The 26,251-nt window shown below is 52.6% G+C and overlaps 2 protein-coding genes across 5 annotated transcripts in view; one reads left to right on the forward strand and one right to left on the reverse strand.

The window, feature by feature from the left end:
- PRDM11 (PR/SET domain 11) overlaps positions 1 to 9,195 on the forward strand; it is a 94,421-nt gene extending 85,226 nt beyond the window's left edge. For all 4 annotated transcript variants that reach the window (XM_072790530.1, XM_072790528.1, XM_072790531.1 and 1 more), the window contains one exon: positions 294 to 9,195. In XM_072790530.1, the coding sequence (XP_072646631.1) occupies positions 294 to 2,458 (2,165 nt within the window). In that variant the 3' untranslated portion in view covers positions 2,459 to 9,195. The remainder of the gene's footprint in view (positions 1 to 293) is intronic.
- Positions 9,196 to 14,260: 5,065 nt separating this feature from the next.
- Positions 14,261 to 26,251, reverse strand: part of SYT13 (synaptotagmin 13) — a 44,624-nt gene continuing 32,633 nt past the window's right edge. Inside the window, exons 3-6 of the mRNA XM_072790533.1 lie at positions 25,736 to 25,870; positions 23,941 to 24,242; positions 19,583 to 19,712; positions 14,261 to 17,921 (exon numbers count right to left, since the gene is read on the reverse strand). Coding sequence (XP_072646634.1) covers positions 17,617 to 17,921; positions 19,583 to 19,712; positions 23,941 to 24,242; positions 25,736 to 25,870 — 872 coding nt within the window. The 3' untranslated portion in view covers positions 14,261 to 17,616. The remainder of the gene's footprint in view (positions 17,922 to 19,582; positions 19,713 to 23,940; positions 24,243 to 25,735; positions 25,871 to 26,251) is intronic.

Genomic DNA, 26,251 nt, shown 5'->3' on the forward strand with positions numbered 1-26,251 from the left:
CCCGTTGCTATAGAAGGTTGAGTTCCTTGAGCGCCCACTGGTGGAGGGTAAAGGCAGGCAGCCTGGAGCAGGTGTCCACCCTGGGTAATCCCCAGAGAGGAAACGTCACGCGTGGATAACAAGAGCAGCTATTTAAAAAAAAAAATCTAGGCTGGGATTCAGTCCATCGTAGGAATTGGCCTTTGTTTCACCCGTGGTGGCTCTGACCTCTCGGGCAGCGTTCCCATTCATTCTGGAAAAGCCCGCGTTTCTGCCACCAGAGTTTAAATGCTTCCTTCCCATTTGTCTTGCAGCCTCCGAGAGCATGGTGTCCGGCCCTGCCATCATGGAAGACGATGACCAGGAGGTCGATTCTGCAGACGAATCCGTCTCCAATGACATGCTGACTGCCGCCGACGAGCCCTCCAAGATGTCATCTGCCACCGGGCGCCGAATCCGACGCTTTAAGCAGGAGTGGCTGAAGAAGTTCTGGTTCCTGCGGTACTCCCCGACCCTCAACGAGATGTGGTGCCACGTCTGCCGCCAGTACACGGTGCAGTCCTCCCGCACGTCGGCCTTCATCATCGGCTCCAAGCAGTTCAAGATCCACACCATCAAACTGCACAGCCAGAGCAACCTGCACAAGAAGTGCTTGCAGCTCTACAAGCTGCGCATGCACCCCGAGAAGACGGAGGAGATGTGCCGCAACATGACTCTGCTCTTCAACACCGCCTACCACCTGGCCCTCGAGGGCAGGCCCTACCTGGACTTCCGGCCCCTGGCCGAGCTCCTGAGGAAGTGCGAGCTCAAGGTGGTGGACCAGTACATGAACGAGGGCGACTGCCAGATACTCATCCATCACATCGCCCGCGCGCTGCGGGAAGACCTGGTGGAGCGCATCCGCCAGTCGCCCTGCCTCAGCATCATCCTGGATGGGCAGAGCGACGACCTGCTGGCCGACACGGTGGCTGTCTACGTCCAGTACACCAGCAGCGATGGGCCCCCGGCCACGGAGTTCCTGTCCCTGCAGGAACTCGGGTTCTCCAGCACCGAGAGCTACCTGCAGGCACTCGACCGCGCCTTTTCGGCCTTGGGCATCCGCTTGCAGGACGAGAAGCCGACCGTGGGCCTGGGCATCGACGGGGCCAACGTCACCGCCAGCCTGCGCGCCAGCATGTTCATGACCATCCGCAAGACGCTGCCCTGGCTGCTGTGCCTGCCCTTCATGGTGCACCGGCCCCACCTCGAGATCCTGGATGCCATCAGCGGGAAGGAGCTCCCCTGCCTGGAGGAGCTGGAGAACAACCTGAAGCAGCTGCTGAGTTTCTACCGGTACTCGCCGCGCCTCATGTGCGAGCTCCGCTCGACGGCCTCCACCCTGTGCGAGGAGACGGAGTTCCTGGGGGACATCCGGGCCGTGAGGTGGATCATCGGGGAGCAGAACGTCCTCAACGCCCTCATTAAGGACTACCTGGAGGTGGTGGCCCACCTCAAGGACGTCAGCAGCCAGACCCAGCGGGCAGATGCGTCCGCCATCGCGCTGGCCCTGCTGCAGTTCCTCATGGACTACCAGTCCATCAAGCTCATCTACTTCCTCCTGGACGTGATCGCCGTGCTGTCACGCCTGGCCTACGTCTTCCAGGGCGAGTACCTCCTGGTGTCCCAGGTGGACGACAAGATCGAGGAGGCCATCCAGGAGATCAGCCGGCTGGCCGACTCCCCGGGGGAGTACCTGCAGGAGTTCGAGGAGAACTTTCGAGAGAGCTTCAATGGGATTGCCATGAAGAACCTCAGGGTGGCCGAAGCCAAGTTCCAGTCCGTCAGGGAGAAGATCTGTCAGAAGACCCAGGTGATCCTGGCTCAGAGGTTTGATTCCCGCAGCCGGATCTTCGTGAAGGCCTGCCAGGTGTTCGACCTGGCTGCCTGGCCCAGGAGCAGCGAGGAGCTCATGAGCTACGGCAAGGAGGACATGGTGCAGATCTTTGACCACCTGGAGGCCATCCCCACCTTCTCCCGGGATGTCTGTAGGGAGGGGCTGGACCCCCGGGGCAGCCTGTTGATGGAGTGGCGGGAACTCAAGGCTGATTACTACACCAAAAATGGCTTCAAGGACCTGATCGGCCACATTTGCAAGTACAAGCAGCGGTTCCCGCTCTTGAACAAAATCATCCAGGTCCTCAAAGTCCTCCCCACCTCCACCGCCTGCTGCGAGAAAGGCCGCAACGCCCTGCAGCGGGTTCGCAAAAACCACCGCTCCCGCCTGACCCTGGAGCAGCTCAGCGACCTGTTGACAATCGCTGTGAACGGCCCGCCCATCGCCAACTTCGATGCCAAGCGAGCCCTGGACAGCTGGTTTGAGGAGAAGTCTGGCAACAGTTACGCGCTGTCCGCCGAGGTCCTCAGCAGGATGTCCGCGCTGGAGCAGAAGCCGGTGCTGCAGACCGTGGACCACGGGTCCGAGTTTTACCCGGACATCTAGGGGGCCGGCGTCCCAGAGTTCACTAAGCTGTTGAATATTTTTTTAATCTATACTCATAAGCTTTGATATATTATATAAATATATATTATATTATATATATATATACATATATATATATATATATAAACCCACACTGAAAATTTTTAAAAACCAAGGTGACGCGTCCACCAGAAGCCACTGGGAGCTTTCACAAAGGAATGATGTTGGAAACGGAGTCTTGTCTACAAGATCTGGCAGCTGCGACCTACGTGGCCATCCATCATTTTCACTCACAGAAGCACGTGCTGGGGACACCCGCGTGCCCACCTCACAGCCAACCAACAGCCTAAGCTAAAATGACGGGTCTCTGTCATCACCTTTAGGTGGTTTGTTTCATTTATGTTTTTGCTTGGGGGTTGAGGGGTTTGGGTTTGGGATTATGTTCTTGCCTTTGCTTTTCTCATTTGGTCGACGATGGGGGTTCTGGGCCTCCGCGTCGACATGCTGGTGGAGCTGAATCCCATCTCTGGTTTCCGATGGGGTGGGTATTGTACCTGGATCGGGGTGCGTGACTCCTTCCCCCTCCCACCTGATTTCAGCCTCAGAGGTTTGTATTCATTTCCTGATGAGCGTTCTTTCACTGTCTTAGAAACAAATGTGTCGGTCAAACTGTGACACCCACCACTTCCCCACCTCGATCTCCTCTCCGGTCCCTGGGTTACGGATTCCCTCCTTCCAGCCCCCTGGATCCTAATTACCTGTTATACTGAAGGCAAAATTGCCTCACAACCAAGCTTGAAATCCTGGGGAAGGGATAAGGTGTGTGGGTGGGGGTGGGGGGATTTTTTTTTTTTTTTTTTTTTTGCATTCCTGTTCTTATACGGCATGGGGTAAAATAATATAATTCCAGTCAGATCCAGGACTGTGGGGGAATGAAGAGCCAAGAAATCCAGACCCTAACAGGGCAGTGATTTTTGGCTAAAAGCAAAGTAAAATGAAAAGTATGTATTCCATTTACATGGATTATTTATGCTCTGTCTTTATAATCACGTAACGTGTTGGGGATTTTTTTTTATTATTATTCCTTTAATAATCAAATGCCTGCTCTAGTTCAGTGGCAGGAGATGTCAATGCAAGTTGTGCCCTGGGTTATGCGTGACTCAAAGGAGGGTCTCTAGAGCTTGAGGCCTTCTTTTGTGACAAGGCTGGTACCAGACCCTTCAGCCTGGCAGGAGGCAGTGGGAAACCAGGCATTGAATCTATGCCTGGAAATGCTTCCTTTTTTGAACAGGGTAGAGATGTCCTAAAGAAATGGTATAAACAAGAGGTCAGACAGGACTCTCAAGGCAACAGCCTAAACACACACACACACACACACACACACACACATGCACGCCCACGCACCTGCACACACACAACCATGATATAAGCTTTAGAAATAGCCACTTGCCTACTCCCTGGGGCAAGTAGTGGTTTAAGCTAGAGGAGTCTGATCAATGCTCTTTTGTTCATTTAACTACCAGTATACCTCGCAAGGGAGTTTTAAAAAAAAAATGTGCGTGAGCTGTTAAAAACTTCTGTTCATGTTTCCACATCTGATTTATGCATATTTGATATGCAGAGATCCTGTACTGTGGATGCAGGTCCTATCTGGGGGACGGAGGAAGAGCTGCATTGTCCGTGGTCAGTTCTGCTGGGAGCCACCCCTCTCACTTGGCAGAGGGTGGGCAAAGGATGGTGTGATCTGGCCACAGGCAAAGCCCCGTGTCCCCAACCTGCTTGGCTCAGACATAAAACTGTGGTGGCTTCCTTCCTTCTTGGTTTATCTTGTCTCCGAGGCCTCATGCCACTGTTGAGAACCATAGTGGAAATGTCATCAACACTGAACATGTCACTTCCCCTTCCTTGTCCTGCCAGTCCCTTCACCCTCCACACGTCCCTTTCCCCCACCCCTATGGTCTTGGTGCTAAGATAACTTTAGAATCATTGCTGCTAGTCGATAGCTTTTCATTATATAAATATATTATATATATATATTATATATTATTTTTGAAACTTTTTTGTTTGTTTTCAACAGTGATGTAGCATGTTAAAAAATACAAGAAACAAAAAAACAGGTTTTCTCCAACTGTCCCACTGCCAGGCCTCATATGCTGCCTTCTTCAACAAATCAATGCACCCCTGCCTGGTGACATTCACCCGCCAGCCTCCTCCCCAGGCCCGCAGACTTCCCCACCCTCCTCCGAACAAGGAGAGAGCAGGAACTGGCAAGGAAATGCCCAAAGCTCTTTCTGAGGCTTTGGAGTTCCCAGCTTCAGATCATGTCCGTACTCCAAGGTGGTGTGCTCCCCACCCCCCCAACCCCCCTCTTCCCATCCGGGTCAGTACTTGTTGTCAAGTGGGATACTGTTGCAAAGCACAAGGTTCCAGCTTTCCCTCCCTGACATCGTCTCCATCGCACACACAAACTATCGCGTCTGTGGGGGCTTTCTTTGAACATCGCACAGGCTAATAAGTAAGATGGGTTGAGGGCAGAGATGGCTGGCAAGGGGGCCTTGGCGGGGGCCAGAAACAGTAGGTTGGGATGCTTTTTTCTAGCCACCAATTGCCTTACACCTTCTCCTTTTCCCTTCTGCTCCTCTCCACCTGCTACATTGGGAGCCATGCCCTGGGTCACTTATTTGAAAACCAGGAAGAGAGAATTCTTGATGTCTGCCTGAGTACTAGTCAGGGCTGTGACTGTTTCAAGAGGCCATGGCCAAAATCAGCGCAAATTTTTATCCAGAGGGGAGAATAAATCCTTCGGGCCTGTGCCAGCATCTCCCCTGTGTCTCCCGAGAGAGCTGGGAGCCGGTAGCCTGCCTCTGAGCTAGAGGTGTGAGCTGCTGCTAGCAGCACAGGACGGCGGGTGGTCACCTGCCGAGCCGGGCTCCAAGCCTCGGGCAGGTCGAGCTCTCCTGGGGGCATTTCTGGGTTTGGCAAGACGCTCTAAAACTCTGGGTGCTCGTGACTTCTGTAGAATCCAGCCAGGCCTGGGCCGTGCCAGGCACTCTGAAGGCCACTTTGCCTCGGGACAGGGAGTAACCAGGGAACAATGTGGGTGACACACCACTGCAATTTACACAGGGTCTTTTTCAACCTGGTTGCTTCCAGAAGGCTCAGTGCTTCCATCCTGTGAATGCTGCATGTGATTTCTATCATAGGAGTTTCCACTCTTCTGACTCCTTAGGGAAGACCCTTGGGTTAATGGGACCCACAGGGTCTAGCCTAGGGAATCAAATGCTTATGTAGCCTAATCTCCCTTTGATGGGCATGAAAAGCTGTGGCCGGGCGGTCCTGGCATCCCAAATGTGGTCACTTCCGAGGAGATAGAGCCCTTTAACTCAGCCACTGGCTTAGAATGACATGTTCGTCTCTGGGGTTGAGACTTGTCCTAATTGGGCTGGCTGACTAGGGACTTTCTTTGGCTCATAGAGAGGGGTGGGGAGGGAGTTCAGGTTCATGGCCATTTGTGCCAAGCTGATACATTGCAGAGCCCGGGAGCCACAAGCCCTTGGGATGAGATGGTTTGCTTCTCCTCCGTGGAGGGAAAAGACCCCCATTTGCCATCTGCTATCTGTGAACCCCCAGGACAGCCCAGGCCTGTCTGCAGCTCTTGCCATGTAGAATCCCCACGTTCTGCCTGCCTGGTTGAATGTGAGAGTCCCGGCATCCAAAACACCAGCTTTGTATTTTATTTTATTTTTACTCACGACTGCCTGCGACATCCGGTAGTACAAGGCAGATCCTTGCTTTCTCATCCTCGCTGGAGAATGAGAGCAGGCTTGAGCTCCAGGGTGTCTGCAGGGCCAGCTTTGGTGCTGGGCCCTGAATCAAGAGCCCCAGCCCCCACTACATGTTTCCATGTTGAGTTGTCTTGCTGAGCCCCCTCTCCTTGACTTGCTTATGTCGACCCCGTAATTTGGAGGAAGGACCTTGTAATTATTTAAGGTAATGTTTAAATATTACCCATTTGTTTGGACGTGATATCAAGAAGGAGGAAAGAGAGAAAAGCATGTAGGGGGCTGAAAATGATCGTGGCGACCAAGAAACAGACTAGAAGCTTGGCCCGGCCAGGCTGTGGGGCTGCCGTTCACCTGGAGCCCCGCCGCAGGGTCCAGGAGGCGGACTGGGGGTTGAAGTGGAACTTCTAGATTCCTCCCCCTCCCTTTCCCCCCACCCCCACTCCTCCAGGGATAGGAATTCTGGATCCGGATCTGGTTTTGGCATGTGGTCTGGGTGGATTTCCAAGTAGAATCATTCTTTTTTCTAGGTCCCACACTCAGTTTGTGCAGAGGGCTCCAGTGACACTGGACCTCATGTCCCTCCGCCCCGTCCAGTGGCTGCCCTAGGCAGGCCAGCCTGGGGCAGTGAAAGCAGGGAGGCCAGGCCTCCTTAGGTGGGAATGGCGAGTTTGGACAGCAGGTGACCTTGGGACAGTCCCATTCCAGATGCCACCCTCCTGAGGGAGGTGGTGCTGGGTCATGGGTTCTGCTCACGGTTTCCTCCTCACGTCTTGAGGAATGAAGATTTTGTCCAGAGGCACCCAGGGCCCTACTTCTGCTTGGAGGGAGACCCTCTCTTGCTCTCTGTTCACAGGGTCCTTTAGCTAAGCGGATGGAGCTGTGATATTTCTGGGAGCCTTTGCCGTGATCTTGTGGGTTAGCCAGAGGGAGAAAAAGTGCCCTTTGGGGAGGAAGATGGTACGGCCCTCCTCTTCCATCTGGCTTTCGGTCCCCTCCCGCCCCATCCCCTGAAGTGGTGTTTTCTGGAAATACCTATGCAATCCAGTCTCCCTAGGAGAGCGAGCGCATGGAAGCAGGGGGTACGTGCAGTGTATAATACAAATGCTACAGCATATATATTGTATATATGGACATATACAGTACGGATACACACAGAGTAAGAGATTAAATCACGTCTATATATCTATAAATAATATCCTATATATTTATACATTTCTATGTTTTAAATAGATATAAAAATAGAGTCTATAGAGAGCTGAGAGAGCAACGGGAAAGCCTGTCGCGGGTCGTGGGTCGTGCGGAGGGAGCTGCGGGAGCCGGGCAGGCCGGCTTTGCTGGGACCCAGCGCAGCAGAGGACAGTCCCCGGGTCCCCGCCCTCTCCATGCACTTTCTCTCCTTTGCGGGAGGAGACCCTGGCGCCCCAGCTCCCGCCGCAGAGCCCCCTGTGTCCTCCTCACCCCGCACCCCTGCAAGTCAGTGCTGCTTGGCACTAGGACGCGGTCTGGGGCCCCCGTGGAGGGACCACTGCACAATTCCCCCCACCCCCACCCGCACCCCGGGGAGGAGCAGCACCGGCAGCAATAGGAAGGGTGCCAACTGGCCCGGAGGGGGGCCCAGGGAGGATGCGGGGAGGGGGGGGATGCCGCCCTCCCCGCTTAGGTGCTTCCGCCGCCCCGGAGGCCCAGCCTCTGAAGCGAGGCCGCCCAGGCCGGGCCCTGGAGGGGCAGGGGGGTGGGGGGGAGCAGGGGGCGGGAGGGACGCACCCCGCGCCCGCCCTGGTGCCCCCGGTGGCCCCCTGCGCGGCCTGTGCTGTACTCAGGACGACGCTCTCCCCGGCCCCGCCCGCCTGGCCCTCCGCCGCCACAGCAGGCACGTCGGGCTCGCTGCACTGTGTGTCCTTCTGCGACTCGGGGCAGCGGCTGAGCCGGACGCCCCACGCTCACGCTCACCCGCCCTCCCGGCTGGGCTGCTCCCGCGGCGGAGGGGACGTCGGCCGGGGCCTGGTGCGGGCTGGCGCGGCCCTGACCCCATCAGCAGGCGGCCCGCTCCCAGGGCCGGGACGTGGGACAGGAGGGGCCGATGGGCCGCAGGGGACAGGCCCCAGCCCCCCAGCCCCGCGTCCTCTGCGCCCCAGGCCGGCCCGGGCCCTCAGCTCTCCAAAGGCGCTTACCTCTGCCCCCAGCCGCCTCTGACCCCGTCCTCCTCTCTCCTGCCATCTACCAACGTACCTCAGTCTCCAGCAGACCCCCCACCCCACCCCCGGAGTCCGGGGCGGGTCTGCTCAGCCGATGCCGCCTCCCCTCCCCTCCACATCTGCCTGGGTCTCCTTGAGCCACAGCTGGCAGCCAGCCGGGGCTCGGAACACCTTCAGTGCCTCCAGGGGGACCAGGCCGGCCGAGCCTTCCTGCCGCGCCGGTGGGCCAGACCCGTGGCCAGGGGTGGGCATCCCCGGGAAGCAATCCACGATGCACTGTACCTCAGAGAGAGAGCATTCCCTGGGGCCCGCGGGCACCCTCCGTCCAGGGGAGGCCAGCCGGTTACAATACTGCTCACCCGAAGACGGGGCTGGGCTGCCCTCGGCGCCCCTCGTCTTCACTCGGGTCTCTGGGGAAGAGCCAGCAGTCTGATCTGCTCTTTTTTTGGGCCCTCTCTCCTCCTCTCCACCCCCACGCTGCTGAACCGGTTCATTTCAATCACAAAGGAAAAAAATTAAGTGGGGGTGGGGGGAAATACCTAGGAGTCTATTATCATATACATATTAATATGTTAATACTTTCTTTCTTTAAAAAAAAAAAAACCTCTTGATGTTATTATTTTGCAGACTACGCTTTATAGTACCTGTGTGACGGGACCTAGAACACTGGATACAAATAGAGCTATGTTGGTTTATCATAATATGTACGCAGAAACTTTCCTTTTGTCATATTATCCTTGTAATGTAAGAAGATTGTTAATAAAAGCATTTAAATTTACTCACCCAGGTTGAATCTCTGCCTCCTTGCCTCCATCCCAGGCCCAGGCTTTGGGCAGTTCAGAATGGGTCCCATTGCAAGGGCTCCAGTGTCAGGATAGGAGCCTGCCTGCTACCAGATTGGAAGGAACTAGAAGGGACCTCTAAGCCCCTGTCTGTCTGTCTCTCTTCCCCCAGTTGAGTCCATTTCCAGCAGGTAACCTACGTGCCTCACCCACCTTTCTGGCCAAGAGGAGGTGTATATAACTGAAACCATTTAAAATAAATCTACCTGCCCCCGCATGCATTTATCCCACAGAAGCTCTTGGAGGAAACACACAGAGCTGTTGCAGACGGATCTCCCTCCCACTGCCTTGCTCTGTTCCCCACCTGCAGACCTGGTCCCTGAGGCAGGTCTTTCCCCAGTGGTTTGCTAATGGCATTGACATGGCGGTGAGTGATGAGTGATGCTTGGCCCAAATTGTTTTAGAATGAGGGTGGGCAGAAATTCAATAAAGACGCAGATAAGTGTTTTTATTTCTTCTCCTCAGGATGCTAAGCTCTCTTATTCTCAGCTTCTGCCCCCTTTTGGAGGGTGTCCCTCTCCTCCCTTGTTAACCTCTGCCTTCTTAGTGTCTGCTGTCCTCTTTCCTCCAAGCCTGTGACCCTCCCAGGACGCCCGCAGTTTGTCACTCAGGGGCTACCTGTCGTGAAAGCCACTCCACAGTTCCCATGGAATGTTCTGGTTCTCTTCTTTTTCCAGAGGAGGGGGAATAGGGAAGGAAGGAGCAAAGGGCCATCGCTGTCCATGTTCGACCAGCCCGGTGAAGCAGGGTCAGCCGGCACTCCACTGCTAGCCAGCCAGATTGGGCGTACATTTGCAGCCACATCTGGAACCTGTGAATGATTCCATGACTCGGAAGCAAGGAACGGAAAGGTCCTCCATCTGCACTTGGCCGAGGATGGGGCGAAGACAAAGTCTAGCCTACTCCCTTCCTTCCCCCTTCTCCCCAGCTGCTCCCCAGCAACTCTCTCCAAGATTCAAAGGACAAGTTGAGTTCAATTCGGAAAGAAGACTCAGGACACTGGCTAGTAGCCCAAAGACCTGAGGGGCTGCTATGTGACACTTTTTACAGCAATCTTTTGAAAACAGACCTAGTCATGGCATCCTCTCTGCTTAAAACTCTCTAGTTTCCCATTGCCCTTGGAGTGTGTTCCAAAGTCCTGAGCATGACCATCACCTTGCGCAATCTAGCCCCCGCCTATCTCCTGCCCTCAGCTTGTGTCCTCCACACAAGGCTCCAGCCACGCTGCCCGCCTCTGTGCGTCAAGCTCACCAAGCTCCTCCTCTCTGCCTCAGGACCTCCCACTACCCCGCACCCCCTTCCCGGGATGGGTTCCCCCAGGATGGGTGTGTGGCTGAGCTCTTCTTGTCTTTTAGGGTCAGCTAAAATGCCACTTTCATTCAGAGAGGCCGTCCCTCTCTAAATGGCCACCCTCAAGGCATTCACTGTTCCTTGTTCCTCCTGGTATTTTCTTTCATGACATTTATCTTTATTTGCCCGTGTGTGTGTGTGTGTGTGTGTGTGTGTGTGTGTGTTCTTTGGCTGGTCCTCCTCTAGGTCATAAAGCCCACAAGGGAAAAGTGGAGTATTTTTAATACCACTGTGTGCAGTTCCTGTCACATAGTAGGCATTTAATCAATGTTTATTGAAAGGATAAACGACTGACTTTAAGCTGCACTTGATAAAAGTATAATCCCATTAATGTTATATTGGTCACAGGGGAAGTCCTGGAGACTTCCACTTCATCTGTCTCTTCATTCAATCAGGATGACCCTGGATCTGACCCCTGCCTACATCTGGCCTTGACCCAGCCTCCTCTTTCTACAAAGCTGGGGATTGCCCCGAGATGCTTCCTTAAGTTATCTTCTGCTCCAACTTGCTCTTGGCCTTTGAATAATGGGCCCTCCCAATCCAGGCTGGTGTCCCCTCCTTTCTCGAGAAAAGAGAACTCTCCAGCAACTTGCAGCTTGGTAATTCTCAGTGCATGGTTCTAGGCAGCATTTTAAAGCCACTATGAGGGCATCTGAGTTACCTTGGCAATAAAGACCCTGGGTCACTGGCCGGATGTCAGAGCCTGAACTTTAGGATGAGAGAACACCACATTCAGTCCCCCCTCAGCCTCTTAAAAGCTGTGAGACCTTGGGCAAGTCACTTATCTGAATCTGTGTCTTTAATGCCTAACACAGAGCAGTGGTCTCCTACATGCTGTTTATCATTATTATCATTAGACTGTTACCTCTCGGGTCAGGATGAAGTAGGTGCTGGGAAGTTATATGGTTTCCCACAATCATCCTCATTCACCCAGAATTCCCACAGCTACCCTCGATGAGGGGTTGCCTGTGACTTTTAATATAGAGCCCCCTATGCTTACAATGGCCACTGATTTGGACGCCTCTACCTGAATGGGGGTCACCTTTTCCTTCTCAGCCTAGTGACCCTCAGAGCTGCTGCTGCTCAGAGCTGCTGCTGCTTTTTTTTTAAGATTATTTTTTCATGAGACACAGATAGAGAGAGAGAGAGAGAGAGAGAGAGGCAGAGACACAGGCAGAGGGAGAAGCAGGTGCCATGCAGGGAGCCCGATGTGGGACTCGATCCCAGGTCTCCAGGATCAGGCCCTGGGCTGAAGGCGGCGCTAAACCGTTGAGCCACCTGGGCTGCCCAGGGCTGCTGCTTCTGCTGCAAAAGTCCATCCCACCTGGCTTTCAAGGGAAGAGGGGCTGCAGAGTAGTTTTGTTTGCTTTTGGCTGGAAAAACAAGTTTCTCCTTGCTTGTCCCTGGTTTGAGCCCCTGGATTTCTGAAGCAGGATTTCTGCCCACACCCACTTGCCAATGGGTTGTGCTGAAACACCCCAGAGACGTGCTGGGAAACTGGAACGGAAAACCATGCTCCACTCCAGCCTGGGCTACTTGTAAGGAGGCCACATCCAGCTGAAGAAGAACCTTCCCAGGGCCCTGAGCACACAGCAGCCACCATAGACTGGTTCCCTTGGTGACGCCTGGCTTTCAGCCCCAAGACTGACTTCCTCCCACCTCCTCCCAGGTAGGTGTCAGCCTCCATCTCTGGCTTGGGGGAAGCTTCTGAGGTTCTTGCCAAGCACCATCTGTGCTGGCTCACCTGCAGGAGGAGAAGGAGGGGAGGATGGAGGCAGTTCTTCAAAACTTGCACCAAGAAGATGCCCAACCTCCTAAATCTATCCATAGCGAATCCTGTGGCTCTAGCTTCGGCAGGTGTCTGCCCTGGGAGACAGAACAGATGAGGGTTCTGAGCTTCTGGAATGGTGGAGCTTCCAACTGGCTGTAAAAAAATAGAAACTCTTGGGTGGAAGATTACCACCAGTTCCATTAGCAGCGAAGCATACAAGAAAAGCCTGACTCAGAGCCTCAGGTGACATTGGATGTTGTCTCAAGGAGTGGGGGTGGCTGTCAGGAGGGACTATCAGAAGGTGCTAGGGGGACCTACCAGGCATGGGGCAGAGAGAGCAGATACACAAGTAGGTGGGTTTAGTTTGTTTTATGCACGAAACAGGAGACCAAAGAGATGAGTGAAAGGTTCGCTGTTGCCAGTCTAGATCACAGAATCGTAAAGCCTTAAAGCGAGTGATCATCTGGTCCAAAGTCATTTCACAGATGTGGACGCTGAGGCCCAAACACAAGTGACTTGCCCAAGGCCTCGGAGGACATAGCCATGCTGGGTTGTAGGTTCTCGGCTCCTACATGCAGTGCTGTAGACTTGAGTCTATTTTCTATGCAGTGGCAGAGCTTATTATTTAAGGCAGTTCAGTGGAAAGCCCTGTAAAAAGTGATTAATAAACTCTTCTACTCTCATCCAGACTCTCAGATATTAGTTTTAGGCTCTGGTGGGCCATATTCATAGTTATCCACGAAACATAGTCCATATATTTGGCTCTGTGGGATAGGACCCACTTCTCCTATTTAATTATGAAAATAAAAATCCTGGTTGTCATTACAATAGAATAACTATGTGTTTAATATAAAACAAGGAATTGCAAGCACAGACATCTTGGGGCTTTCTTCATGGATTATTTCTCCTTTATAAGAACTTTGGTCTTAATCAGCCCTGGCTAGTTCCCTACTGACTATAAAATTCAGGCCCTGCCCTTTGCCTAGTGCCAGAGGCTCTTCCTCCAGAGGCCAGGGCTGTAGCAGCCACCTGGAGGACCTAGGGTGACACAGTCCCCTTGTTCCTGCCCACCTTCTGGAGCGCAGGAGAACCATTGGCTGCTGCACTGATCTTCCAGTGGTGGGAGTATTTCTTTTGGGGGATGTTAGAGAAAGAAGTCTCTAGCTCCTACCTAATTTTTCTTCTCGAGAATGAAGTCAGAGCCCCAAGAGGCCATGGCCAATGCTTGCATCCCTGCTTGTATGTAGCCGCTTTGATTCGATGCTCAAGCAAAGCCATCAGGGTGCTTGAGTACACACACACATGTGCACACGTACACACAGAGAAAACTTTATGATTTGGCAGTTCTACTCACTCCCATAGGGACATACCTTAAAGAACCTCGTACACAGAACAAGAGGACATGCACAGTAATGTCCCTAGCAGTCCGGTAATAGAAAAAACAAAGCAACATCTCCATGTACATCAGTAAGAGAATGGGATTGTGGCCTCCCCATACAATGGACTAGGATACAGCAGCAAATAAATCAATAAGTAAATAAACAAATGAACTAGAGCTACCTATGTCTGCGTGGGTCAAGCCAAAAATTCTAATATGGAGCCAAAATAGTGGGATGCAATCTAAATCACGTCGAAAACACACACAAATACTCTTACGCTGCTCAGAGTTGGCAAATACCTGGAGTGAAGGGATGAAGACTTGCTTGGGGTGGGGAGAAACACGGCGGTCTCCTGAGTGAGACCGAGGGCTCTTGGATGGCATTTGCCACATTTCGTAAAACTCAGCAGTGGCTTGTGAGCGTTTATCAAATTATTGTTTGTGCATTTTATAGGTGTCAAATATTAAGTGAAAAGGAAAAAGAAAACACCGGGCACCTGACCTAGTTCGAAATTATTTATTTACCACTGAAAGGTTTTTCGCTCCCAAGTATGACACCAGACATAGGACTACAATGTCTCATGCGTCTTTTTGTGCTTCGGTTCATGATTGCAAAACAAACACACACTTAGCACTGACAACAGGAAACACAGGCAGCAGAAACAAATCACAAGGACTAGGTCTCTCTTTTGGGGGTCCTCGCCTCGATTTGGCTTAGGCCGTGGCTACCTTTCCATCCCAAAGGAACTGCCCCCGGAGAGCCTCTCTTCCAACTTACCCTCTCTACACAGCGTCATTTGGAGTGATGGGTCACTCAACCCACACCAAGGTCATCTCTCAAATTGAAATGGATAGACCCGTGCCAGGTCTTGACCGATGGGCACTCGGCCAATACACACTGATTTGATGTGAGAAGTGGAGTCACGGATTAATGAGGGTGGACTCCCAGTTCTCGATCCCCATCACCGCATCTAGGAAAGAACCAGGTCATCCTGGGGGCCCCAGCCCTGTCTATGATGGGTTCTCACTTTATTTTCACCTTGTTCCATGCCCTTTCTAGAAAACACTCCCTGACCAAGTACAAGCTGCTCCTTTCAAAAATGATCAGTTGATTTCACACAAGCTCAATTACTCGTGGTTGGTAGTAAATTGTAAATGTGTCTGGTACCACGTACGCGGATGCGAAGATTACTGAAGTCTGTCGACTTGGCAGTCTGGGCAATTTACAATTCACCAAGATGGAGTTTTGGTGGAAAATCACAGCAAATATATTCTCTTCTAATCATTAGTTACATTTATACGGAAGCTACGAGCTCTCATCAGGTGGAGGGGAGTACTCACATGTGAATGTTCAGGCCGACTGCTGAGATGGCGGATGCTTTTATCATTGAGGACTCAGGGCAGACTGATTTTTATGTCACTTCCATAAGGTGTCTTTTCCTGTCTACTTCCCTATCCAATCTTCATTCATTAATTCATTCAACAGATATTTAATGAGGCCCCACGAGCTAGCTTTATTCTAGGTTTCTGGAACACAGCGGTGAACACAATGGGCAAAACCACCTGCAAGACCTATCTTGTTCCTGCGCATGGCTGCTAAGTGAGATGTTCTGTGGTGGCATTTGACTCCTATCAGGGGCAATCTTTAGTTTGGAATCTGGAAATCGAAATCCTTGAGGTACAAAGGAATGGATGACTGGGATGGGATGGGATGGCCATGGGCAGAGTTGATATTTCTGGCATCAGAGGCTCCCCAACCCACCTCAGACATCCTTCAGTACAACTGTGGGGCAGGTGCATAGATTTCTAAGGAAGCAGAACCCATGTTTCCTGATTTTCAGTCTAGAATCCAGACTTTTCTACATTGGAGTAGCGGATGTTGCCAAGAAGAGAGTACTGGTCATCCCACATAGGAAATGTTTTGTTTTCTTGTGGCCATGCCAACCAAAACCGGGAGACCAGAGTGCGAGGGGAGCCTCAATAACATGTTATAGGAAATTACTAACAAATGCTTTGCCTAAAAAAAACTTGGCAGGAGGTGGCCAACCCTAATGAGCAAGATTTCCAATTATCTGAAAGACTTTCCAATTAAGCGGGGATTCGATATTTTTTTTTGTTCGGATGCTTTTCTACAGCACAGAATGGGAAAGTCATGACCAACGGTGATGAGGCCCCTGCTCCGGTTCTCATGGAGAGGCCAAGAATGGCCTGACTTGTTGCAGGCATGAAGCATGGCCCTTACCCACCTCGCCTGGGGGTTCCCTTGTAGATCACAGGACTGGGTGACAATTGAAAGCCCAGTTTGGATATCAGTAGTGACGAGCCCAAATGCAGAATCCACGGTTCTGGAAGTGCCTGGGATGGTTCTGGCACCTTCCAGTCATTGTCAGCTGCCATCTTGAAGCTTAAAGATGATCTGCGGGTGGCCACAGTTTGTTTTTAGCCAGGGAGCGCCTAGAGTTTCTGAACGCTAGTTCATCATTCACAGAGCTAGAGTTGCCATGTCATTGGGCCTATTTTACAGGTGGCCAACAACAGAACCCAGGGATCCTGGTTCATGGGCAAATATTATACCCACTCAGCAAGATTCAGCATTTAATTGACCATGTGGACAGCTGTTTGGAATAAGAAGGTAGGAATTTGAAACCTAGCTGCTGGTTACTTACTGATGAAAGTGGCGGCCCTGAAAATTGAGGAAGGGAGGCACATTTGCAAAAGACTCTCTTTTCCTATTTCAAGATCCCTTCTTCTCTCACTTCCACGTAGCCAGATACAATGGACTAAATCAATATGTGCCTCACACTGAATTCCTCCCGAAATGGCTGCAATGCTGAGAAAGATGGATCTGTCTCAGAGGGTCACTTTGGTGATGCTGGTGGGTGTGACAACTAGCGCCTGGTGACGACCAGGGGATCCCACCTATACCTTGTTAAGGAAGATCTCCCCGAGTATAACATAAACTGATTTTGAGATAAAACAACAGAGTTCTTCAATAAAAAGCACAAAGTTCAATCCAAGAACAGGATCTGAAGAGCACAAATGAAAACATTAAGAAATAAAATAATTAAAATAAAAAAAAAAAACCCAGAGAGGCCTCCCAAATTTCACACTGACAGTTGAGATGTCCAGCATCGGAGCTGGCTGCCCCAGGGTGTTGGAGTCCCGACCGGGACTCTGGGAAAACCTGTCTGGAATGTCGCAGAAGGGATTTCTCCGAGTGCACTGCTCCAACCTCTGCATCAAAACCACATGGTGCTTGTTAAAAATGCAGATGCCTGGGTTGTGGCCAGGAATATTGATTTGGAATGTCAACAGGTGGGCCCCGGGGGATCTGCTGGTGATCTTCACACACTAAGGTTCGAGAACCTCAGTTACTGGGTTACTGTCATGGGTCAGGGGCACAATTTCATGCTGGCTAAGAGGTCATCCCACCTTGACACTCCCTAACTCTAGGAGTTGATCCAGGATACTTTATTTCCTCCATCAGTTTTGAAATGCTTATTTTTAAAGACCCCCATTCTTTGTAGACATTATTCCCCACATTAAACTTTCCCTGCATCTGGCCTGACCCCACCTGCAAAACCTGCCCATGGGCTGTATTTGACAAGTGTCTCTTCCACTGCACAGATGAGCAAAATGCACTCTGCAGTGCAACCCAAATGTCCTGTTTCCACACACTGCCCTGCTCATGTTTTTGAAACAAGAATGTACTAAGAGAGGGACGGGGTCTTGGCCTTTGCAAACACATCTGTCTCCTGGGTGTCAGAATGAGGATGGGGTACAAAGAGGACGTCGCAGAGAAGAGCAGGGCTGGACGGGCCGGGTTGTGCCCGAGAAGGGAGGAGCCCAGGTGGCTGGCTACAGATGCAGCTGGTGCCACATGGCGATCTGCCGGCGAGGGTTCTTGAGCATCTCCTCCCAGTGGCTGCGCTCAGAGCCCGAGGCGTGCAGGCCCAGGCTGCAGTGGCCAAGCGCACAGCTCTGCCCCTCCTCATCCTGGCCCAGCACCTCCAGCTCCACGCTAGAGGCCTGCAACAGCTCATCAGGCAGCTCGAACATGATCATCTCGTTCCACACGGGGTTGATCTTGTGCTTGGCCCGTTTTGTCTGCTTCTTCTTCAGCTTCTGCGCCTGATGCTTTAAGGTCACCTTGACAGAGACATCTGGGGGAAAGAGAGAGACAGAAGGGTGAGCTTGTGGAGTGTGGTGGGCCCAGGGTGATGCTCCTTCCTAGGGCTGGAGAGACAGCATCTCTGGCTGAAGATCTACACCGAGGCTCCCCCTCTCCAGGCCCACCCCTTTCTGCAGCCATCACTGGGTTATGCATTTGGTCAACAATTATTAAATGCCTACCCTGAGGCACTAGACCTGGGGGTACAGCAAAAGTTCTTGCCTCCATAGATCTTAGACTGTAGTGTGGAAAACCAACAACAGTATAATACATCAGGGTGGTCACTGGGTGGCCCACGATTGGGTCAGGCTGGAAGCACAACTTGCCATGCACCCTTGCAAGTGTCTTCATGTCCCACATCAAACCAGGTCCACAATAATGGCTCAGGTATACTGCAGCTATGATTTTCAATTCAGACCAGAAAAACTGAGCCATCCCTATGCCTTTATCCCATCGGTTCTCCATCCAAGCATTTTTGTGGATTATTCAGATAGAAGGTCTCCTGCTGGTTGGTTCAGTTCTTCTCTTCTGTTGGTTTATAAATTTTACTTGAGCACCCCAGCTTCATAGGGTGAGGGTGAGGGCAGACTGCCTTGGCCCCCACAGGTACTGCACCACTAGAGCTGCCCCCCCCCCAGGACATCAGCACAGGTCACAGGACAAGCTTGCATGGAACACCACAAGGCTCAGAAGCTGGATTATGTTTTCATTAGTCAAGGTTCCTGAAGCTAATGCGAGAATAATTGTTCCTCGGTATTTATGGCTATAATTATCACCCCCGGGTGGCTAGTTTGTTATTTCAGCAGATAGATTTGAGAGACAGTGTTGTGTTGTAATTGTCCTGACAGGAGCTGTAAAAAAAAAAAAAAAAAAGAGCAGGAAGCAAAGAATTGTCTGGAGGGGATGAGGAAAGGCACTGAATTCTGACACTTTGGCTGGGGACTCTGTCGGCAAGACCAGCTCTTCTGATTTCATTTGCCCCAAATTCAAAGGTTCTGAATGCGGTGGTAATTCTTTATTTGTATCCTGCTATAAATATCTGTTTATTTATATCCTGCTATGAACACTTGGCTCTGGGTCCAGGTATCACGCTGCTAACCAGTGCTGCTTGCTTTCCTGCTCTGACAAGAGAGCCTCTTTGGTGCCCAAGACTCGAGGTCTGTGCTGGGGGATCCAGAAGGAAAAACTGAGGCTTCCAGAATGTTGAAGAGATGCTTACTTGGGTATATGGGGCACAGACGCCCTAGCTTCGGGCCGCCTCAGCCCATGCACCCACACACCTTCTGTCAGCACCCACACTCAGCTGGTGTGGGGGTGGCAGGTTGGCAAAAACTGAGAAGAAAGAAGAGACTGGGGTGGGTGTGGGGCACACAGTGATAGCGAGCTAAGACAGGAGGGCAGCCTGGCCTTCCTGACAGCTACCAGTGAGGTGCATCCAGCCCAGTGGGGGTGACAGGCTGAGCTACAGTCCAGATACTCCTCTCTGTGGCTACGGTTCGATCCTTAGTTTCTTCTGATCACGAGTAAGACTGGTTCTTCACATGTGGGTCTGCAAGGTAGGGAGCTCTAGATAGGGCGTACCCAGGCCCGAGGAAGGGATTGGCTCAGGGGTAAATGATATGAATTTAAAGAAGAGCGTGTGATCTCACTCACCCTTTCCCAGGAGCGCCTTGGACTGGTTCGAGTGGAGGTTCTTGGCCTTAATGAGCACGACCAGGAGGCGGTTGGCAGCCGGGAGGTAGCTGATGGACACAAGGACCTCTCCAGTTCCTGCAGATGGCTCCTGAAACAGAGAGGATGATGTAGGGGAGCTGCACTTAGGGGTGGCTGCTGACCCATCAACTAAAGCTGAGGCTGGGGTCACACTGGACTTGTACCCGACAGGCATCCCAGAAACCTTTTACCCACCAACAGTACCTTCCCGCAGAAGGGAGGAGGGCACAGAGGAATTATGGGCAGCATGTGCTTTAATAAGAACTTTTCATTTGCACAAAATGTGATTTTCTGAATATCAAGTATTCAAACCCAACACAGAAAACAGATCAAAGAGATGACACTTAGCATGTGGCAGGGGCAGAGGGCCAGGACCCCTTCTGACCCTTCACTACCACCACCCCTACAAAGTCTTGGGGTATCTTTATAGAACACTAGGGTTCTAGGGGACACAGTTTGAGAACCATTGCATCCACCGGTCAGGCTCCTGGGGCAGTGGGGAGTTGTGATTCATTACTCTGTTTGAAAAGATAATTCTTTCCAGCCCCTGTAGGGCTGAGAGTCAATAATGTGATGTACGAATGCTGAGCAGGGCCTTGCTTGGTCAACAGAATGGCCAACTGTGTCAACAGAAAAGCTGGGCATGCAGTGGTAGGAAGGGCCCCAGAGACCACTGGCAATAACCACACTCTGCGGGAGGTAACGGATGCCTCCGTGAAGCATCCAACATGCCTCTCCTCCGTCTCTGGCTTTAGAGCATCTCTGCTGAAATTCCTACAAGAATTTGGAATTTTGGGATGCCTGGGTGGCTCAGTGGTTGAGCATCTGCCTTTGGCTCAAGGCGTGTTCCCGGGTCTGGGCATCGAGTCCCACATTGGGCTCCCACATTGGGAGGAGCCTGCTTCTCCCTCTGCCTATGTCTCTGCCTCTCTCTCTCTTATGAATAAGTGGTTAAATCTTTAAAAAAAAATAATTTGGAATTTCAACAAACCCACCGAGGGACATAAATGACCCAAAGAGCCCCCTAGGAGGCAGATGTCTGTCACTGACCCAAGTTGGTACTGAGGGTATAGACTCTGGCACCAGACCATCTGGGGCTGAGCTCCAGTCATACCATTCCCTCGCTGTGCACCCTCCAGCACGCTACCTAACTTCCCCACGCCTCCAGTTCCTCGTCTGTAAAATGGGAGTAATAATATATCCCGCCAATGGGCCCGGCCCACAGTAAGCGCCGTGGAACTATCTGCTGAGATTATCACCATTGATCATCAAGGAAGGACAACCAGCACTTTTTGAGATGACTAAGTGGGAATATTGTTTCTGAAGAGGAGCCAGTCTGGGTTTTGGGAGGGGGGCTGGATGAGGCTGGCCAGCCCTCTGCCCGGGTCACCCCTGTCCTCTGTGGGAAAAAATATCTTCAACCTGACCCCAGTGATTCAAAAGGCCCTGAGTAAATAGGTCACATGACAAAATGATTCAAGAGCTGCCAGGGACTTTGGCAATGACAGGAATAATAGCAGCTAAGACTAATTAAACACTTACTATGTGCTCGGTGCAATTGCATCATCTATCCCACTAGGCTGGAAGCTCCACAAAGCCACTGCCCAGCAGGTAGCATCCAGCTGACACACAACAAATACTTGTGAGAAAGAAGAGTGAGACATCCTACTGAATCTTGACAACAACCCTAGCGACACTAATCTCATTCCCATTTTACGCAGAAGACCTTGACTCTGAGAGGGCACGTCACTGCCTGAGGTCATGTAGCCAAAGTAAGGGAAGTAGCAAAGCCGAGCCTTGAACGGAGGTCTAGTCTGACACCGAAGCCCGAGTCCTAACCCGGGGCTTTTCAGACGTCTCATTCCACAGTGAAGGAAGTGGGCTCAGGGACCTGTCCGGGCACCCAGAGGGGTGGCAGCAGGGCTGCATGGACCCCAACCTCCCGATTCAAGATCACTTCTTGGAGGTCCACGGTTGGCCTGGGCTGTAGCTGGGGACAATCCAGCATCAGCGTCCTGTCTCCCCTAAGCCAGGTGAGAGGAGTCTGGGCCCGTCAGCTGGTGAAGGGCTTGTCAAGAGCCCCGGATGAGCCCCACCGGCTGTACCACAGCCCGGCGATCTTAGCAGCCTCTACCTCCTCGGCTCTGCTGCTTCAAGTACCTGCCGACAAAAATAAGGCTTCCTTCACCCTCACCCTGCCCCCGTCTTTCTCCTGGGCTCTCCATGAGTCATCCAAGATGCCCTTGGAGTGGGTTGCTCCATGATCCTTGGTGACGCACATGCCACATTTTGGCTGAGCGTCTTCTGGTGCGAACTGGGGCACGGACAGCCCCTTGGTTAACCCATTCTGGCCTAGAGGAGAGAGGCTCCAGGGCCGCAGCCACTTGAAGGTTGCACCCATCTCATTCACATCAGCTCACACGCTCCAGTTGGGGCCAGGCCCACCCACCCTCACCCGCCTGGGGTGCCAGGGCCTACGTCTGCCAACATGCTGCCTCTGACATCGCTCACAAGCGTGGAAGCAGGCTAGTGGGCCATGAGGGTGAGGGTGTCTTTGTGGCACGGTAGCACCTATGAGCATGATGCTGAGGACAGTGAGCACGCCGTGATGGGATGGGCTTCCTCTTAATGACCGCTGTGTCCCCAGCTCCTGGCACGGGGCCTGGCACCTGCTGGAAACCGGCAAGGTATTCTTGGGATGAATGAACATGTTTTGCTCTTCTAGGAGGGAGGGACAGCCCATCCAAGACTTCCCCCTGGAGAGGCTAGATCGGCCCCCGTGGCACGAAAGTCTCCAAAGCCCTGGGGGAGCCCCTCCACTTCCAGAGAAAGCTGGTTTACCAGCTGAATAAACCAATGTGTCAGATCCTCTTCCCCGGCTGTGATTCTGCTCAAGTCCCAAATCACACACTCATTAGAGAGCGTGCTTCGGAACAGCCTGGTTCCAGCTGAGAATGGCTGTCAATTTTTATCGACTTTCTGAGCCTGGGAAAGAAAGAAAAGTAAGGCGAGGAAGAGATGGTAGCAGAAAGGAGGGGGGGCAGGTGTCCCCATCGGCCGGAACCATCAGGAAAGGCTGTGGCCAATGGGGCCTCCCATGCAGCAGGGCACTTCCATGGCACCGTGGCGAGGACACAGCACCCAACCTACAGCCAGACCAACCTGGCCGCAAGGCCGAGCTGGTGGCGTCCCAGCTGGGTGACCCTGTATGGGTTACCCAACCACCCTAAGCCCCAGTCCCCGTGTCAGTAAATGAGTCACAGCGTCGTTTCCACCTGGCTGCTTTGAGAAAGAACTGAAGTGACGTTCCAAGCACAGGGATTGATAGATGGTGAGTACTCGAAAATGAATGCCCTTTTTAGTATTTTTATTACTCGAGCACAGGAGTCACTGAATGCTTTCTGTGAAGGGCCAGGCAGTAGGGCTTTGTGGGCTAGGTGGTCTCCCGATAAGGCACTGACCAGCTGCTTGAGACTGGTCCCCAGAAGGTTCCATCCATGGTGGCAGGCCCTGACCCGAGGGCCTAAATAACCACACACTGTCCTAGGGTCCTGACCTCTCCAACCCCTCGCTGCCCAGCCTGTGAGGAACAATGGCTTGCTCCCAAATGACCCCCCTCTGAACAGTGCAGCCTCTTGGCAGACCCTTCACATCCACTCTCGGCTCCCCCGGCAGCAGAGGCGTGGGGAGAACTGTCCCAGGGCTGGTGGCCACAGAGAGCTCTGAGCTCTGGGGCTGCCCCAACCCAGTCCGTCCTTCAAAGCTCAACACAAACACCACTTCACACCAGGCCTTCTAGAACCCTCCATCAGGGCACTTCGGTTAGGCCTCTCTTAGATGTCCTAGGATTCAACACAGGTCCAGTATCATTGCTTTCATCATCACTCGCCTGCTCCAATGTATCCCTCTGGCCTGTAAGTTCTATGGAGAGAGGGGCTCTATGTGGTGTCATCTCCGGTGCAGTGCGTGGCGCACAGGAGGGACACAGGGAGCGTCCCATGAACTCAGATGGGGATATTACTGTCAGCGTTCGAGCCAATACACTCATAACATGTTTTCCATGATGGCAGGGGCTTCTTTGCATGGCAAGCTAGAAGCAAAACCAGACGCCAGGAATTCCACAGCCTGGGCTATGCGTCTGCTCTAGCCTTCCACCCGGTTCACCACTCCAATCTTCCTTGCACGTGCGCATCACGCACACCCACACACTGGGAAGGTTTGTGAAACTTGCTGGCCCAGTGCCTCCACCCCAAGCTCCACTACCAGGTTTCACCTTTCCCGGCAAGGGGTTACCCTACCTTAACCGAAGTCTTCAGCTCACCCCACTGGGCGGCCCCCAGAGGCACAGACACCCCGTCCAGGCCCAGGCGGAGCTCCCCGACCACGCTGTGGCGCGAGAAGCGGTCGCAGGTCCGCAGGGTCAGCAGCAGGGTGGCTGTGGGCAGCTCCTCCTCCGCCAGGGGGAGCACCAGGCCTTCCTCCCAGGTGGTGTGCAGCTGCCGCTTCCTCAGAGCCGTCTGGGCCTCCACGGTCCGGGTCCTGTTGGTCACGCTGCCTTGGATGTAGCAGTCACAGCCTCCGTCGTGGCCGCTGGTCACAGCTGCAGCCAACGAGACAGGGCAGGGGAGAAGCACAGGTGGGCCCGAGCTGCCGGGTCCGGCTTCGTGGTCGTGACCTCAGGGTCTGAGAGCCTCGGGCTGACCACCGTGGCTTTGTGGAATCACCTCTCAGTGAGACTCAGAAACAGCAGCTCCCCCGAGGTGGCCAGTGTCACACACACTGTCCCCAGACCACAGGGACACTATGGGGTGCTTCCCAGAGACCCACCCTCTGCCTATGAGGTGTCCCCGGGTTGCCAGGCCCCACAAACCTCTAATGACTTCTGTGCTCTGATACTGTACTTGTTTGTTCTGTCCTTTAAACATTTACCACATAACCACTGGTGACACGACTCGCTTGGCCACTACCTCTGTCATTCTCTTATTCTAAACTTGGGTGTTTTTAACGCTTCACAGTGTGAACTGATCCAGAAACTTGTACCCGTGATGCTCTTCTGGCTGGCTGCTCAATGATCCCCTGGGAAATGGTAGCTGACCTTTCCCAGGAAGAGAAGGTGAAAAACTGAAGCCATGTGTCCTGCTAGAACTTTCCACCAAGCTCCAGGGGAACTGGGGTTTAGTCCTGACTCTGGCACCAATAGCTGGAGTGATCTCAGACAAGTCACCTGATTGCTAGGCCTCAGTTACTAATCTGCTAAATGGGACTGTTGTGAAGACCAAATGTCATAAAGTATGTGAAAATGCTAAAAAAAAATCTTGAAAGAACATAAAAAGGAGAAACACTCCCTAGAAACAGAAAATTTAATACAGAAGGCCAATTTCTCCTGCTCACAGCTCCCAGGAGCCATAGAATGGTCCACTGTTAACCTCAATTCCTTTGCAAAGCCTCAGCTTTGTTTGCTGATGGTAAAGTGAACTGGTGGGGTAGGGAGACCAGGGACATCCTGACCCCCTCGGAAAGACTGCCCAGTTCTTGGATTTCAGCAGCTTCACCGCCCATTCAGAACACCCTCCACATCCGGCACAAAGCCCCATTCAATGTCAAAGGCACCTGCGGCAGGGTATGGCTAGCTGTTCACTAAAACCCCCTTCCTCTTTGTGCCGAGCACCTGCTAAGCCACATGTCCCAGGCTCCTTGGCAGCCAGTGGCCATGTGACCGAGCTCCAGGGGCGAGCAGGAGTGACGCATGTTCTGTGCAGGCCATGCAGGCTTTTAAGGGACGGTTGTGCTCTCTCCCTCTTCTCCCTCTCTTTCCACCTGCTAGGTTCAGATGACAAGGAGGCCTGGGAGGATTACGGAGCCCCTGATGGAAGGAGCCTGGTCCCCGAATCCCCTTTTGGGAGAAAGATATTTGCCAATCAGGATTCTCCACTTTGGAGGTTATACGAGAGGGGCCGGGAACTATACACACATTTCAGGGTTCGTTCATTACAGAGTGCTCCCTCGGGCCACAGATGCTCTCATCCCCCCTGCCCAGCTCCTCCGGGGGAGACGGACACATGGAAGCCCGTGAAAGTCAAATAAAAGTAATACCTTCCAGACGAGTCACAAACAGTTCTGCTTTCTGCTGGTCATAGTCCAAGCGGTAGTGGAGTTTGGGGGCTTGGTTCCAACTGGCAGCCTTTTCTGGGTTCCAGGCCTCCATGACACACACATCCTCCACCACACCTGGTAAGAGAGGTAAGGCCGTCACTGCCACCCATGCCAGGGACCTGTCTTCTAGATCCTGTCTTTCCCATTTGCCACCTATGCCATGAATATAAACCGAAGTCTCTCTAGCTGAGTGCCAAGTCGTGGTGGACACATCAGAGTGATGCCTGATGTCCTGGGATTATATATTTTTTAATATTTATTTATTTATTTATTTATTTGACACAGAGAGAGCACAAGCAGTGCTCTCACAAGAGGGAGAGGGAGAAGCAGGCAACCCGGGGAGCAGAGAGCCCGACACGGGGCTTGATCCCAGGACCCCGGGATCATTACCTGAGCTGCAGGCAGATGCTTAACCAACTGAGCCACCCAGGCGCCCCTGGGTTTATAGTTTGAAGG

Source organism: Canis lupus, chromosome 21, assembly GCF_048164855.1.
Source record: "Canis lupus baileyi chromosome 21, mCanLup2.hap1, whole genome shotgun sequence".
Classification (NCBI taxonomy): Eukaryota; Metazoa; Chordata; class Mammalia; order Carnivora; family Canidae; genus Canis; species Canis lupus.